The sequence below is a fragment of the Pseudoliparis swirei genome, chromosome 21 (genome assembly GCF_029220125.1).
Source record: "Pseudoliparis swirei isolate HS2019 ecotype Mariana Trench chromosome 21, NWPU_hadal_v1, whole genome shotgun sequence".
In the NCBI taxonomy this organism is placed as follows: Eukaryota; Metazoa; Chordata; class Actinopteri; order Perciformes; family Liparidae; genus Pseudoliparis; species Pseudoliparis swirei.
This window is the reverse complement of record NC_079408.1, coordinates 8,778,810-8,796,520: the sequence shown is the minus strand read 5'-3', so window position 1 is coordinate 8,796,520 and position 17,711 is coordinate 8,778,810. Positions and strand designations below refer to the sequence as shown.

Here is a 17,711-nt window from a genome sequence, read left to right as displayed (position 1 = left end):
AGTCCAAAAGAGTTTAAAAAGGCAACACCTAGAGACAGAGGTTGCTCCCGGCCTTGATTGTCTGCTCTCCACTACAGCTTATTGGTTTTGTTTGTTTAAGTCAGTTGTGTCATTCTTTAATTAATTGTATTTTTTTAACTCGCCTGGTCTCCCATCCAGAGCCGGGTTGTAACACTACAAAGGTCATTAAAGTGATTGAAAGTAGCATAAGGATACAGATGTTTATATAGCATTTATATGTGTTCTGGTATACTGCCATTATTATAGAAAGCTAAATAAAAAGTGGTATATTAATTTTCTAGATTAATTCAAATGTATATATAAGCAATACATATATTTTACTTAATTTTGTTACACATGTAACCAAGGCAAAGAAGCTACTTGGGCCTCAAGTGTAGACAACGCAGGGGTTAGAATCATTAGGACAACTAAATAAAAAGGTTCCCTACAGAGTGGTAACACAATCATAGAGAGATGAGGGAGCGCCACCAGCTCACCCTGTTTATCGAGTAGGAGCATACAAAAGAAGGGAGCGGTTTTATGGGCTGAGGTCTGATGACACGCCAACAACATGTCCTCCTGAACCATCCAGTTTATAGCTCGTCGTGTATGAATCCATACCTTCCTTCTGGTAAACTCAAACCGCCGCCGTAAAAATAATTCATCCAGGTCATAAAGAGGCAAAACTGAGTTGTGTTTTTAAAAAGTGTTCATGACGGCGAGCTTTAAAACATATACTTTCCAGGAGGAAAGCCTGTTACTTATTAATTGTTGCAGCTTTAGGAACCCAGTGGCCTTTTGTTGAGGCAATGATGAAACACTTCTTACAATCATACTTTTAAGCATTTATTTAGATTTACAGTATATTTTGAGAGTAACATTCAATATGCTTGAAATTAAATTATACAAAAGAATCTGCATGTTTTTAAAGCTTGCATATTCAATTATATACATATTTGCAATACCATTCACTTAATGAGTAGAAGTACTTTTAGACTTCAGTTTGTTAGGTTCATCTAGAATTTGGCAAACACCCTCTTTTGAATGTCATGCTCTTGCAAGCTGTTACTTTATTGTAAGTTCAGGTTTTTGTGTGATAAACAGGTTGTCTGTACTTATGTATGTTAACATTCAGTATTAGTAAGAAGAGAATGGCAGATGGAAAAAGCCTCTCAAATTGAATATATTTACATAAACATTTAGTTTCCTTCATTTTTTCGACAAACTAAGTATGTCCTTTTATCAAAGAATGTGTTTGAGTCCACTGGCTGCTGCGGTGAGGAGCCTATTTCTAGTTATAGTCAAAAAAGAAAAGTTGAATTATGTCAGTTGTCCAAGAACTGTGGTTATTTTTTTCAAACTTATAAGCAGGTTTACTTTCGACTGACATCACCTCGACACTAAATGGATGAAAAGGGCTTCTATCAGCTTTGCCACCTATAGTTCCTCAAAAGTAAAAAGTAATTTAATTCTCGTGTTTATCTAAAAAGGCATCAGCTATATACTTTCCTGAATATTTCACCTCCTAAAACTAAAAAAACACTCCTTCAGTGTTTACTGTACGCAATACTATCTATAGCACCTACAGTAACATGTTCCACTCACTCTATGGAAAGTTAATTAAAGGTTTGTGCTTTCAAGACATTCCCTGTATGGAAAAAGCAAAGGGGTGTGCCACTTTATCACGGCCAGATGGAGGCACTGTGAGCACAGAACCCAGAACCCCAGTGCTGATAAGGCCACAACATGCACATTACCACGCAGTAGGAGGACAGGCGGTAAGTTGCACATAGATAAGCAACCAGACTTTTTACATTCCCAAAAAAGAGAATATAACAAAACTAGTAAAACGATTTTTCTGTCAGGTACTGGTGTATATTTTTTGCGGGTATAAAACCTTTAACACAGGGAATACTAAAGCGAAAGATACATCCAAATAGATCAAATTATATATCGAATACACCCTCAGGAATGTGAGCTGGAGTTTTAGGAGAATTAGGAGAATACCAGCCTCCCCTCAGTCTTTGTGAAATGGTCGGCTCTCTAAAAGTCATGAGAGACCATGAGAACAGATATTAAAACAAGGCCATTGAGAAATAGTCAGGAAACCTTAAAAAAACAAAAAGGATTCCAAATACCACTATTCCCAGCTCTTATTTTTGACGGAAACAAATGGAAGAATTGATATCTGACAGTACATTAAGTCTGCCCTGGTCCTTTTTTTTTCTTTTCACAAATATATCTTTTTAGTGGAAGACGTTCGATTGCACAAGGGGCAATAAAGCACGGCCCCTCACAAGCTCAAGTCAATGATGATGTGCTCAAAGATCTGTGTGTTTCCCTTGAAGCTGGAGGTGAAGATGAAGTCCCTGCGGTCGGTGACGACCACAGTGAAGGAGCGCGGCGCTTGGATGTACACCTCCTTGAAGCGGTCAAAGAGTTTGTTCTCGTCATCCCACAGGTAGAACTGCGAGAAGGTGTAATCACTTCCCAGTGCCAGGTAGAAGCGGCCTTTGAAAGAGAATGGCTGGAGAATCATGGAGCCTCGTGAGGGCAAGGCCTGGAGCTCTTCAAACTGCTTGGCACCCCAACGTAGAATTTTGGAGTCACCGATATAGCGCGTCATAGCCAGATAGAGTTCCTCCTTGATACGGAAGTGCTTCACGGCCACGACATCCTCCATGTTGGGGATCTCGCCCTGCAGGACAAACTTCTGGTTGCTCCGGCTCCACTGGTAGATCACAGGCACCTGGGAGCGGCTCGCCAGAATAAGGTGGGCCTTCCCATCCAAGTCCAAAAACTCTGCATCTGTGTCGCGGTACCACTCGTGCAGGGACTGGTATGAATAAAAGCCCTTATCGTTCCACTTGTAGAGCGTTGACAGGCCTGCTTTGGAGCTGTCCGCAATCAGAAAGAACCAGTCGGAGCCAATCTGGAAGGCCTCGATGTCATTGGGCTTGGAGATCTTGGACACCTCAATGTCCTGGAACTTGCTGAACCTGCTTTGGTCCTCATCAAACTTGTAGATGTGGGAACCCCCAAAGAGCTGAGCCACTATGACAAACACCTGGTCCTGGATGACAACTGACTTGCAACCCACAATGGACTGACCTGCAAGGCAGGGAAAAGGAAATAAACAGGCTCTTATACACAAGAGGCGAACCACTCATCCAGGGTATTAGGAGACAGCTTGGGGAAGCATTGCCGTACCTGTGATGTTATCGTAAGTCCTGAAGTTCATTTCTATGTGGTCCCATTGGAGAACCATGCAGCTCTCAGCGCTGGGAGCAGCAACAGTCACGTAGACGTCGTCCTTATAGCTGAATGTGTCAATAGACAGAGACTCGGCTGCCACGGACTGATGGAGGACGAAATCTGGGGAAAGGCACATACCGAATAGAAGTTATCCAGAAAAAAAGAAAGGATAATAAGTAGCCACATTATATCAGGGATAAACCGAGAACACTACACTTGTTTATTTTCCTAACACGTCTTTCGATGACCCGGTTGAGTCGCCTGATGCTGATGATAGAGACTAGGCCGGCTGGCTCAGGTGTTTCTCACCCGTTGAGATGCATTCATTGTGCAGGCTGGTCATATCATTGAGGCGCTTGTCCTTCATGTCCTCCGGGCCAGCACACACAACATCCGACACTGTGGCGTTGGTGTTCTTCAGCCACGTCATCAGCCACTTGGCACGGCAGTCGCACTCAAAGGCATTGCCTCGCAGGTCCCTGCAGGACAGGAGGACTGTTAGTCATTGCAGAGAAGACAACAAGCTGGAAGGCGCCCGAGGAGATTCAAAATAAAGAGGAAGTAGATATGCATGGGACCATACCTGTTCTGACACAGATCATGAAGTTATGGCTGAGCGACTAACTTACAGCTCTATCAATGAGTCCAAGTCAATGAAGACGTCCCTGGGCAAGGCTTTGATGTTGTTGTTTGCTAAAGACCTACAGAAATAACAGCACTGAATCAATACAGGAAATTGCACCAATTAAGAATTTAAAAAATCATTTAAAAGAAAATGTAAAACACGATTTTGTGGAAGTCAAAATAATATGTTAATTAGTTAACATTTATATATAATAAAATAAAAACAGTGACCTATTTAGCACCACCTAATAGTGTCTAGGAACTCCTTTATAAAAAATAAATGTGACAAATGAGACATTTTAACAGTGTTTGGTAAGAATTTTGCATGTTGGTGTCGGAACATACAAGTGAGTCAAGTCCCTGAGTCCTCTGAAGGCGTATTTGGCTGCAGTCTCCATCTTATTACTCTCAATGAACCTGTGGAAGATAACAACAATAACAACAACAACAACAATGCATGTTGGAGTTAGTGGTGAGCTGGTGGTGAAAGAAAATCAAGTCATATACATTTATTAGAAAGGTTCAGTTCATTCTTGAGGATGTAAAACATTCTAATAAAAACCGTATGATCTAAAATGCCTATAGTGCCAACAACAACAATGCAACATCTTTTCTAGAACACATTAGACCACTAGAGGGCGGACAGTTGATACTTTCCTGCCTCACTTTTTGAAAGACCAACATCCAACCACATGCATTAACCTCATGCCCATGTTAAACACACTTCTAGAAGGCTATTTCATGATGTTAGATTGTAGTGTGCATTGTATTCCGGTCACAACTGATTACATTAAAGTGGAGAACATTTTTTTGTAATTACTTAAAATAAAAAATTAGAAGTGGAGAACTTACAGATATTCCAGATGTGAAAGACCTGAGAATGCATCGTCCTTTACAGTTGTGAGAGAATTGGAATTCAAAAGCCTGTAATGAATAATAAAATACACATTTGCCGATGCTGGCTGACCAACACGATGTCCCATTTTAGGCCTCCGATAAAACAGATGCAATTTCTCAGATTGTTATTTCACATTCAATTAGCAAAATAGAGCCAAAGGGGAATGCTGATTTAAAAAAGAAAAGGAAAGCAGTTGCACTCTCACCACATGTATCTAGCTGTAAATCACGTGTTATAGTTAAATGCTCTAATCTGCCACGCCTTTGTTTCTGCTGGCATCACTGCTATCACTAATGGAGTAACAAAGTAAATGTATGGCCTCTAAGTACAACACAGCATGGGAGTGCACTGAAAGTTCAGGACTAGATTTACATTATTCATCTCCAGGTGTCCTTTTAAGACCTCCCCTGCCGATTGATTTAACGTGCACCAAACAGACTTTGCTGCATCTAATGCACAACATACAGCTAGTTGCATGCTTCAATAGCATACAAGGCTTTATTAAGTCATGCTATCTACATGCCAAGAGTATAGGTTATTATGTAACAAGGGTTTTGTTGTGTGTATTGCAGCTTTGGACTTGCGTGTGTCATGTTCATTACGCACAATAAAGATCCAAGTTTTGAAAGTCACCAATTTCTTCTGAAATTAATTTGCATAATTGTTTTCCTAAACGTGCCTTTGCTCAGGGCAACTCCTAGAACCTCATAAAACAGTATAGAATCACATGCTGTCGAAGTGCTCTCACAGTAGCTGGAGGGATGGCATGTGAGCAAACATTGCCTCTTTGACCTCGGAGAAAGTCCCATTGACCAGACTCCTGAAAGGAAGAAGCAGCAACGATGAACATAAAGCAACCCGAAAGCAACTCAGATGTGAAGAGTGATCAACCAAGAGAAAGGACTGCGTTAAATTTCAACATCAGCTGATTAATACGGTACACGTTTTACAAAGATACAGCCGAATGGAATCAAATAAGCCTCCATTGCTGCGTATTAAACGCGCATGTTACGTGAGGACATCGCATGTAGAGCTATACTCACAAAGAACTGATGTCGTTGGGGCTAATCCTCGGGACGTTGGAGGACCCGACGCAAATGATGGACTCCCTGGAGCAGCTGCATGTTGAAGGACATCGGAAAACCTTCTTCAAATGGCCCGGTTGAGACAGCAAGCAGAGCGACACCGAAAACAGTGCCCAAATCTTGAGAGTTGGCAGCATCTTTCTTGCCGGGCGTGCATGTGTGAGGTTTCCTCTGAGAGCACCGATGGACGCAGATAGCACCGCGCGTTTACACCCTGCACCATGAAATGCTGCACTGGCTCCCTGACATCAGCAAATCAGCTGCAGCTCCCCTCCGTCCACTTTAATTATTTATTAAGTCAGAGCCCCACTCGGAAAACTGTTTGGTTAAACCAACACGCACCACACGGAGAAATCAAATGGGATTTCGAGGCTGCCGCAGATGAGCCTGAACGTCGCACACGCCGTCAGTGTTGCATTCACAGACGCATGGCGTTAAAAAATATATAGTTGGCGTTTACCGACATGTATTTTCGTTATATTATGGAGGTGCACCCCGTGTTATACATTTATAGACTTCCAAAATACATTTCGAATGACGTCAGTCATCCACACATGCACATTTATGTTGCCAAAACTATCTCTGGCAGTGTTTTACAACAATCGTTTGTTTCAAAACATTTATAATCAAAAGGGCGTCAGAGGAAAGTCTCTTTATGAAGACGTTTGACTGAGTGGTTTGTCTTTTGAGGGATATTTTACACACCGTGAGCTACACGGTACCCCTCCCTCAGAACTGCAGCACCATGGACAGCGCCTCTCAGCCCGAGGGCTTTTCAACCAAATCCAACGGCTGTCTGATTGGCTGCACGTATGCAGACTGCAGCATGTAGCCTACAGTTAGAACACAATAGTACAATATGTTGGTCCCTATACACCAGCCAGGTGTAAGGTCTTGTAATCCATGATTCTATTGGTAGTTTGGTAAACTGTGGCTCCTTAGTATAACTGGTTTGTTAATCTGTGGCCGTTTTGTGCCACTCTGGCACTCCGTCATCACTGAACTCTACTTGGCAGCTGCTGAAAGCCAGGAGGAAGAGCTGTGTGTCATTCAGCAGCATCCCCGGGGTGCTTGGATTTATGATTGAGTGTGTGGAGATTAGGGGAGACATATGTATTTAAGTCAGTCTATTTTAGTGAGGAGAGATGGAGTTCAACACTTAATTGGGTTGAAGGGAAAACACAACGCTGCAAATGTCTTTTGTTATTTTAAGATCCAGAGACACTTACGTTCTAATGATAAACCAACCGACTTGGATCATGATGAGGCCTCGTTTCACCCTGATCAATACCGTTTGATTTCCCTGTGCTGTTTCCGTATTGGAATTCTTGACACTGACACACTGATCACAAATGTCTCAGCGGCAGCCCTTTTTCAATTTACACACTGCAGCAGACGTGATCAATAGCGGGGAGCTCCTTTCAAATTGGCCAGCACAAAAAAGTGAGTCTGACTCTCTCGCTCCCCCACAGTATTGCTGCAACCTCAGCAAAAAACGTGGGAACCCATCAACAGGAACTGGAGAGGGAAGAGAACACGACAGCTCTGCCGGTGACAAGGCAGCCAGCTTTGTTCACGTCGCTCAAATAACATATTATAATAATAATATTATAATAATCAGTCATTAACAGCTGAATATTTCTTAAATCGGACTGGATCTGATGAAAAAATTGCCACCACAGAAGCAACCATCATCAGAGAAAATAGCCGTTATATAAATGCCACTGCTGTTTTTTAAAGTGCTGCACCGTAGCAGAGGCGTCAGAGTGTGTTCCCACTGCATTTCGTTATTGGTTCAGTCCAGCATGGGAACAGTTAAGGTGTGCTCATACAGCCCCCGTGTCTATCAGACTCCAGGCCACTTTCAAAGGCTGCTGGGTGGATTAGGTTCTGCTGTTGCTATACTGCAACACATCCAGTAAGAACTGCCTTACCATTACCAACCTAGAACCAAGGCCCGGTTCTGGTCCACGCATACAGGGTTTGAACTTGCGGCAGCGTCTACTCCACATAAAACAATCAACCCCAATAATCCACAGCAGACGACAGGGGAGCACTTGGACAGTGCAGTATCGAAATATAGATGAGTCTTCAGTCAGTGAGGTAGTAGGAGTCTATTTCTGTGCCTCAGTACCGGCTCTGCTTACAAATAAGTGAGATTGGAGAGCAGAGGGAATAAGACACACGGCGTAAAACCTGATAACAGATTGATTCCCCTGGTTAAAATCCAAATCCATCCTACACTGTGCAACAGTAAAATACAACAGTCTATATATCTCTTAAATTGTTCATTATTTCTCTCTTTATATATATAAACATTTCCTTTACTGAGCAGTGATCTATATTTGGCATACTTAATCGATTATGTGATCCTTTCAACGCTTCCACAGCCTGAAAGTAAAAGAGCTAACCCAATACACTGGCTTCCAACGGAGATAATGGCTCAACAGCTTTTGTATCAGATTACAACACACTGCAGAGGACATCGCATAACACACATCACAAGGCGATATTGTTTCATGCATCAATGAGTGGAAAAGCAGCCGTATGTATTCCCAAAACAGAAGTATGAGCCACCGTGTGTCTGCCTGACATCAGCGGTCGAATAACAATTATGAACCTTCCAGCATTGTTTTCAAACTGCACAACTGGATACTTTTCTTGTATATTTCATCTCATAGATCGCTGGAGATCCTGGCAAACTCAGCACTTTACTTTGTTTTCCCCCTGTATATTTAGTATTAGTATTTAGTTTTGTGTTTTATAATGTTTTTTTTAAATTAATGCTCTGATGTGCACCGTTGCTGTGATTTTTGAAATTTCCCCACTGTGGGACGAATAAAGGTATATATCATAACTGCACTGTGCAGGCTGCCGATGAGGTGAATTAAGAGAAATGACACACCGGAAGCAAAGGCCGTTTCATATGGTTTATCCATAATCTATTTTTAGTCAAAAACTAAAGCATCTTCAACATATATGGACAGCAGTGGAAGTATTTGCGGATGCTTTGGTCGGTGGTGAACAACCATATGCTCCCGAGAAGCTTTTGCATGCAGCTCGTGTCACACACCTTCACAGAGGAGAGAATAATCAGTGACATCAGCGTTTGTAATGAACACCTGTGCACAGTTTCATCGCCAGCTGTTCCTCGCTGGGCTCAAGGCGTTGACCTCATTCCAAAGTCTGGTTTGGTAATACATCAGCAAGACCCATTCCAACACACACACACACACAGATCAAATCAGGGTAAGAAGGAAGTGCAGGCAGCAGAGGGCTCAAACTAAGTAGAAATCACTTTAAAAGTGTTCTTATTGGTCATTCTCCAGTAGTGTCCCCTCCCCCGATGGGGCTGCCGGGGAACTACTCTTCGCAGCATTTCCCTCTTTCTTCAGGGTCTTCAGGCACTTGTCCAGCCTTTTGATGCACAGCGTCACATCCTCCCGAGCGATGCCCACGGCTGAGGCGGCATTAAGGTAGGGACAGGGGTACGCCTCGGAGTGGGACATGAAGCCGTGGAACGTGTGACCGCTTACGGTCTGCTCCTGACCCAGCGGGATTACCCTAGAAGCATAGGTGGAAAAACAGGGTCAAATACACATTATTTCACTATATCAAACGACTACCCACAACCAAAGCTTAAACTATTCCCTTGACAAACAACTACGATCATTTAAATAACAATATGTAGTCTTTTCTCACTTATACAGAAAATGCTATTCCTGGGCAATGTGAAGAACTGTGTTCTTAGGATTTCCATGGTAAATTTGTAATATATGAACAATTTAGTCTACACCAGCAGACAGGCAACATCAGCATTCGCTCGGAGGGGATTTTCTGGCCTCCCGACCAATTTAGGTCCAGCATTCACTCTCCTCTTGGCTCCGTTTTTGCCTCCTGAGGGAAATAAGCTGATGAAGGCTCCAATTTGAGGCGCCAATGTTGTCTGTTGTGTACAGTGGCTCTTTAGGGCTTTTTAGCACAATGAGAGTCATGACAGTTAACCGGAAAAACGAAAGTGAGTTGAAAGACTGCAGAGTGCAGAGCTGCATTGTTAATATTGATGATGGCAGTCTGAAAGATCAGATTTCTATAACGGAGATCACACTTGTTCCGGCTTGCTGGCACCTGATGTGGCGAGGTAACCTTCGGCAGCGAGCGCGCGACTCATTGTGTCACTTCAGCTCAATCGTCCTTACGAGAAAGATTTAACTTGGGAGTCAACTGTTGCTCGTTGTTGTTTTTACAAAGTTAAAAGCTTTGTTCTAGAAGTACATTCCAATAGAAACTCAAATGATTTAAAAAAACAAACGGCTGACATGAGCCAGTGTTGTATTCTCAACGTTCTTTAACCGTGAAGTGTTTTAGAGGCAGATCATTCAAGTAAGAAACTGGGAAATGTTTGAGCTGCAGTTGATGTCTTGAATATGTTAAATAGCACATCGTTGATTAAAAAAAAGCCGGGAACGATTTGAGTAAGCTCTGCACTCTGGCCATGAGAGAAGTGTTCACGTGCTCACTGAACCAATCAGGAGGGGAAGAAGGGAAGTGTGGAAGCCGTTTGATGTTTTTCCTCATGCCATAAGTGCATTAAAACACAAACGCAACAAATATGACAATGGCCCAAATAAATCATTCATTTGGGATATTTAAAATATTTAGATGGGCTCCCATGCGTGTTCATAAACCATTGAAGGGGAAAATGGGAAAAATACATTACAAAAAAACATACTGGCACTTTTGCAGCCGTGAGGCAGAAGGCAACAATGAAGGATTGACCAACGCCCCTCCCTCCTGCTCAGAAAAAGCACGACCAGACAACCAGTGAGGGGGGGGGGGCGAGGAGAACATCGCCGTGACTGTCTGTGTCGCTGTCCCAGTGGAGACGACACCGCTCCGTGGCTCGAAATGGAAACATGTCGTTGAATTGTGAGTCGGCCCCGACAGCCGAATCATCTGAAGTAGTCTCCTCTCCCCCACCAACAGCAGATCCATCTGGCTGATTGCTGACTTTCACTGGCCATGTTGTTTGGCAATGCACCGCTCGTCCACGCATTTTTCGAGGATGCAGACACAGCCGTTTTTGACGTTCGTGGCGAATGGACTCGCTCCCCGGCGCGCACGGGCACCTCCACCCCCTCTCGTATTCAGCCACCTCCCCATGTTTCCATTTCCAGGCCAGATTGCGGTCACGCCCTTTTTAAAGTTTCCATACCTGGCTCCTGACACCTGCCGGGTGAACAACATGGAGCCCAGCTGAGTCACCGCCTTGTCACTCTCGGCCTGGAGGCCATCCAGAGACATGGCTGGAGGAGAGAGGACACACACACACACACACACACATGTACAAATATAGGGTCAGAAATGTAGCTTTCATAACTAGAAAAAGCCCCAAAAATGAACCGAGATGCACGAACAGAACATACAGTGGGCAGACCTGCTGGTCTAAAGCCAGTGAATTGGGCTTACCCAGGGAAATGGGGTTATGTGGGGTGTGGAGCAACCTCTCCCCGTGAGCTGAGGCTAGACTCTTGAGCTCCTGGGCCAGGAACAAATACATCTCCTGCAGGACAAGCAGACAGAGCAGAGGCGTGGAAAGACCGAACAAGAGGGAGCCGTGGCCATGCCAAACAACTATAAATAGCAGCACAATGCTGCTTTCACACTCTAACACAGCGGTATATTAGCAGCGGTAGCCTCTTTTTTTGTGTGCAAATCAAGCAAATCCACCCACAAGCAGACCGCCTCCGCCCTCCTCCTCCTCCTCCCCCTCCTCCTCTTTTCCCCATTTACTAATTTGCCTGACTGTGTGCATTTCCAGCCAAGCCTCAGCACAACGTTTCCTCTTCCTCTCCGGCCAGGACCGTCGTCCCCATCGCACATCCTCCTCTGGGATCAATCAGAGAGGAAGGAGCGGAGCAACACAGGCCTTTGTCCGGAGATTTGAACATTAAACGTGTTCAAAATATGATGACAAAGTGCGTTTAGCTCACCGAATAAGGCCAACGCACACAGACGTTATGAGCACAGGGAAGCGGCGCAACAACAACATTTAGCTGGTTTTTTGTTGATTGCTACCAGCATCAGATTCCTGAGTGAAGCACATTAAAGGATCTGCTCTCTAAAACAGTGTACGTGTGTGTGTGTGTGTGTGCGTGTTTCTCTACTGCGCACTCTGCTGACTCATACCTTGCACATTTGAAAACACCAAGAAGGAAAATATTTTCACTGTCATGAGTCAAACACAAACAGCTTTGCAATGATGTCAAGTGTCTCTAAGTGTCTCTTGTTCTCGTATAACAATGGGAGACTTGACTATCCCAGGAGAGGAGGGGTGCAAGTGGTGGAGAGAGTGGCCCGGCCACGACTGCACACAATAAGTGTGTGTGTGAAGACTGAAACCCATTTCAACAACAACAACCCACACCCACACGGCTCTTCGCAATGCCTAGCTTGAAAAAAGTTAAATAGTTAGATGAGGCTGTAAATCATTTTCAACATATGAAAAGTCTGAATTATTTAAAGCTTTTGGGAGGGGTGGGTCACAAAATCACTGAGTTCTGCAGACACCATGGAAAACTGGTCCTGTACATTATTTATGCATAATGTGGACCAAATCAATAACCCTTGATGGGCTCGGTTCATCCGAGAGGCCAGAGGTATTTCCTAAATGTATATTTCTGCCACAGAGTTGGCTTCACGCAGATCATATCGTGGGTATTGTATTCTGACCCGTGAGTTTGCTATTTTTTAGGTTTCGGTTCAGTTGGCAATGTATTAATGTCGGAAAACTTCACATGATCCATCGGAGAATGTCCTCTTCCAGCTTTTGAACATTGAATAAGAATCCTGTATTTCCGTATCTTCCAGAGTTCTGAGTGTCGGCAGAAACAAACGCGGTCCAAGACACATCCAGCACATTCACAGCGGAGCGGTTTGGAGCTGTGAGAATGCTGCAGTGCCGACCACTTGAAGAGGGGGATGCTGCATTGTGAGCAAGTCTGCTTTAAACCAGGGAGCCGCCAGGGGATGTTTTCTGAAACTATTTGATCCCCTTATAGCATATTCCTGAGTATAGAAAGCTCATTGCTCGCTGAGCAGATGAAAGTCTCATTGCTCAGTCAAAATACAGGGAAAGAGCTACAAGCACACACACACACACACTCAGCCATAGCATGTGATCCACTGCAATTCAATACAACTGATGTAAGCTGTCCTTTTTTTAGTCTTCAGGGGAAAAGTTGTTGACACAGCACTCATAGAAACATAGTCAGACTGATATTGCTGCAGTGGTTTGATACCCGTGCATATTTGTCTAGCCATCTGGAGGCATCCCGCAGATATATACTCTACTGAAGTATGTGATCAGATATATCTCATATTATAAAAAGGTGATGTGTGCGGCCGCTCACCTTTCTTTCCGACAACAGTTTCTTGTAGCCACTGGCTCCCAGAGTGAGGAGGGTAATGAGGACGTCAAGGGAAGGTGAAGCTGATGCTCGACCTGGACGAAAGAAGCCCGACGAGTGACTTTATTGAGCCGCAATAGGAACTAGACAGAGTTGGCTGTGTGCAAGCACATCCAATTATGAACATTAACATACACACTCCTAACATTGACCTTTCAACAACAAGAAAAGAAGCATCAGCAGCTGTTGGGTGAAGCGTGATGGCGGAGCAGGTATCACTTTTCTCTCACTGTCTGACCTCTGTCATACTCCTTGAATGTGTTTATGTAACTCTGTAATGATTCCTTCTGTACACATGACATCTATTGCTTCTTGAACTCTGCTTTGTGTGAAGACTCGATAAAAATAAAAAAATGTTAAGAATAAGAAAGGGTTTTTCTATCTACATAGACGCATTAAAAACTATGTGCTGAAGAAAAAACTACGACAGTATTAATTATTCTGAATTTACATGATGTGATTACTGATTCATCATAGTCGAACTGGTATAGATGGAAATGTGCTTGTCATATTAATAAAATAACTGCAATAAAAGTAAAAAAAAAAAAAGGAAATGCAAGTAAAAAATAAATAAATAAAACTGAATTAAACACACATCCATTTATCTATTTGAATCAATGACCTCCGTCAGTTCACTTAATGTAGCTAAGCTTTGTAAATACTCACCGGGGTACATCTGGCTTATCTCCTGTATGAAGGACTCGTCAAAACCTGCGATAATGGCGCCACCTACTGGAACCATGAAGTTCTTGTCCAGGCTCTGAACAAAGGCATCGATCCTTCCAACTCGAGCCCCCTGATGAAAGACCGCCTCGACAAATTAAGCAACCCCCCATATCGGCCGCAAATGAGTCCACGTTGACAGTAATGACGCTTAAATACCAAACATTTGTCGTCGGAGCTCCAGTTCCATTACAAGTGCAACCGAGGAGGATCCGCACTCACCTGTTGTATAAGGTGCATGCATTTGGTCGACTGCACGCCGTATGCATTGTTAACTATGTGGGGGATATTGTGTTTGGCACACATAGCAGCCAGTTCCTCAAGCCTACAAGACAAGATAATTAGTGACGCATCCTCACTTGTCTGTGAATCAACTACCGTGACGTCTCGTGAAGGGGTAAGTGACAACGTGATGATACCTGTCGGGCACGCGCGGGGCGAAGCAGGACGTCGTCGAATGAACACACAGGATGTTCTCGGCTCCGAGCTCTTCGATCTTGCGCTCGACCGCTTCCAAATCCGTCCGCAGCTCGTCGCCCTCAAGAACATTCTCCACCACCACCGGTTCAAAGCCTGTTCAACACAGTCAGGCGTGAGCAAGAGGCAGCGAAGCCCTCGGGTGTTACTGTGCGTGTGTGTCTATGAGAAAAAAGCCTACGTCTACCCCTCATAGGGAGTGGAGTCACTTACAGAAAGTGCACGTATTTAGTCTGTCATCGCATAATGAGGCATATGAGCATTTCTTTTAGAAATATTCCCCCCACAATTGCCATCTGCTGCCATATTTCTAGCGCCGACGTAGATAGATAGATAGATATATACTTTATTAATCCCCAAGGGGAAATTTGTCGTGACAGTAGCAGCACCAATAAACCAAACACACAAGAATAAAAAACAAAACACAAAATATAAGAAACAGGGATGAAAGATATAGAAGTATACAAAGTAAAATAAAAGTAAAATACAAAACAAAACAAAATATATATGTACATATACAACACACATGCATACACAACACACAACACCAATGACAAATCAAATCAAATACAAAAATATTAAATATAGACAGTGTGCAAAAAGCAAAGTGTGTGTATATGTGCAGATGAAATGAAATAGTCTGTGAACAGGATGTAAGGGTGCATCGGATAGCGATGTCATCATCACCTGCCGTGATCATGGCTTTGAAACAGGACTTCTGGTCGATGCGTGGCCAAACGATGTAGCGGGCTTTGGGTCTTCGATGACGAAGAGTCAGGAAGCACAGAGTCAAGCTCATTCCTGTTGCCATGGGAACTACGAAGCAGCTCGCCACACTCCGGACACCTGTCGTCCAGAAGAAACACAGCGTGCGGATGTTATTTCCATTTACACGTGCAAGTAAAAAACTGAATTTAAAAAAAAAAGGGACACCATACTGCTATTCGGGAGCTTTCTAAAATTTGAAAAGATAACCCTGGTGATGTCATCAGAGGTATCCCAGCTTGGATTTAAGACTTAAAATGTCGCCGGTTTACAAACGGGCGAATAAAAGATGCCAGAGTTCCATTACGGGAAACGTGGGATCGCATGTGTGCGAGACTAAAAGTAAGAACATCTCAAGAATGTTCTTGAGTTTGAATGATAAGACGTACACACCTGAGAGCTTGAGGATGTCCAACACCACGGAATTGGTCAGCTTGTTAAGCAGACTGGATCCCGCAGCTTTGGGCTGAATAGCAGCAATGTCACCGGACCGACCGATGCCGTGCATCAACCTGCATGAAACAGCTGGACGTCACAACAGAAACTGTGAAACAACTGTATTAATTTGAGGAATCAAAATATTGGTATTCCACTAATCACTAGTAGAAATAAAAAAATGTAAGATGACATTGATTTAAGATTTTTTTCCCCACACTTTAATGCATAATTTAGTAACATTTCCATATCGACCACCGTTATAAGATCCTCATAAAAATGTTCAAATTAAGAAACAACTGTGTACATCGTTATCAGATTTTATTAACTCTCTCATTTAAATATCGATTGGGTTCCAACGATGTGTTGCATGTATGTATAAAACCTGACCGACAAAGAAGTGCATTGTTCTACAGTTAGGCTGCTCGCTTGATACAAATGTGCATTTCAACATTATGCAGAGGGACTCCGGTCAAGCGCTCAACCTGTAATGTCGTCTGGCCACGAGGCCGGAGGCCACCCGGCCCTCCCTCTCTCCGACGCCACAGTTGCCGAGGAAGTTGTTGCTGTCCATCACAGCCAGCTCACTCAGGAAGAGCTCGACGGTGCTCTCACTCCAGCCCTCCTCTGGACACTTGCCCTGCAGCGCACACACACACACACACACACACATGTAAAGAGGACGGATCTACCGTGACCGCAGCGACCTTGAGGAAACGTGAAGGGCAGCCGTAGACCTTACCTGCTCCAGTAATTGTCGAATGAGTTGCTCATGGCCGCGGCGTGCCTGGCTCCCCTGTCGAACGTAGGCGGTCGACACTATCTTCTCACTCAGGCTGAAGTTTTCACTGTTCATCTCTGGGAAAGAAAATGGCTTCATGTTAACATTAGGAACAAATGGGGACATTTAAAACAAAAATACTTCCTCACTGCACTTAAAAAAGTGCAACTGTGGAATATATGCCCAGCATATAAAACAATTATATCAAATAATCTCTAATAGCAGTTCAGCCCGATTGAATCTCATGTCAGACATTGGAATAGATGTCGGCCTATAAGTAACAAGACAGTGTCGTGCCAAAATAGCAAAGAAAGAAAGAGACCCCTGACAGCAAATACATGTAAATGTCAAACTTAGTGTATACTTTGTTGATAATTCTTGAACAAATTTAAACAATGAGGATGTTTAAGTTACTTATTTTAATTTTTAAACTCCTAAATATACATTTTGACATTGGGGTCATGAACCTAGAGGAGCTGGTACCCGTCAGGCTCAAATGTTCTGTCCTAAAGATCAAGACCCACAAAAATGAAGTCATATTGTGCACATTGTGATATTTTAAGTCACAGAAAGCCCCACAACGAGCAGTTAACTATATTCTTCATAAAGGGGTTACTAGAGCATCGCATGTGGAGATAACTGGTCACGAGGAGCCGATGAAAACAGTCTCCTGTGGTGCTTGAGATACATCATGGCCAACATGGGTTTGGGCTTGTAGACTTTGTGTAACAACACGTCTTGTCACACACACTGTGGGCGTGTCCCAGCTTCGGGGCGGGGCTTTAATAGAAAGATGTGTTGGTTGCATTGTGGGAAAATATCGGACCAGGTGCGTTTGGTGTTAAACCCATTGCAACGACGAAAACGTCTCCTCAGCCTCTGACGCTCTGGGTTTAAAACACTTTAACTGTGTATATTATGTTTATTATTATTATTATATTATTATACAGCCACAGCGTCGCGTGTTTCTCTCTCACCTACCAAGAAGTTACCCCTCGTCTCCTAACCCAAAGGTTTCACTGCAGACCATCAACGAGAAGCACGTGCCAACGGGAATGTCCGCGTAACGCCCAATAACCTCAACCGAGCTTCGGTAGATGGCAGTGAACGTATCTTCTTACCTCACAGCTTATCATGTGAGACTCCCCGTGCTGCTGCTGCTGCTTCTTCTTCTCCTTCTTCTTCTTCTTCTTCTTCTT

The 17,711-nt window shown here is 43.5% G+C and overlaps 2 protein-coding genes across 3 annotated transcripts; both read right to left on the bottom strand.

Annotated features, from left to right (window-relative positions):
• Positions 1–880: 880 nt before the first annotated feature.
• Positions 881–6,085, bottom strand: lgi2a (leucine-rich repeat LGI family, member 2a). The gene is given in 9 exon segments (XM_056442731.1): positions 881–3,111; positions 3,211–3,375; positions 3,565–3,734; positions 3,885–3,956; positions 4,225–4,296; positions 4,732–4,803; positions 5,526–5,597; positions 5,821–6,029; positions 6,032–6,085. Coding segments are annotated over 9 exon segments (1,704 nt in total). The 3' UTR covers positions 881–2,293.
• Positions 6,086–7,957: 1,872 nt separating this feature from the next.
• sepsecs (Sep (O-phosphoserine) tRNA:Sec (selenocysteine) tRNA synthase) lies at positions 7,958–17,698 on the bottom strand. Of its 2 annotated transcripts, none has more exons than XM_056443017.1 (12): positions 17,634–17,698; positions 16,474–16,589; positions 16,217–16,371; positions 15,690–15,808; positions 15,219–15,377; positions 14,474–14,627; positions 14,277–14,379; positions 13,998–14,127; positions 13,275–13,366; positions 11,332–11,425; positions 11,078–11,168; positions 7,958–9,426 (listed from the first exon to the last, which is right to left on the bottom strand). In XM_056443017.1, exons 2-12 carry the CDS (start codon positions 16,585–16,587, stop codon positions 9,174–9,176), a joined length of 1,464 nt encoding a protein of 487 aa, XP_056298992.1. In that variant the 5' UTR covers positions 16,588–16,589; positions 17,634–17,698; the 3' UTR covers positions 7,958–9,173. The 2 variants fall into 2 exon arrangements, with proteins under 2 accessions (XP_056298992.1, XP_056298993.1); XM_056443018.1 differs by lacking the exon at positions 17,634–17,698 and adding an exon at positions 17,494–17,609.
• Positions 17,699–17,711: the final 13 nt, after the last annotated feature.

Coding starts and splice junctions, on each gene's coding strand:
- sepsecs (XM_056443017.1), bottom strand. CDS start 16,587: ATGAACAGTGAAAACTTCAGCCTGAGTGAGAAGATAGTGTCGACCGCC. Junction 15,809..16,216: donor GTGGCCAGACGACATTACAG/GTTGAGCGCTTG, acceptor TGTTTCATGCAG/GTTGATGCACGGCATCGGTC. Junction 15,378..15,689: donor GGACATCCTCAAGCTCTCAG/GTGTGTACGTCT, acceptor TCTGGACGACAG/GTGTCCGGAGTGTGGCGAGC.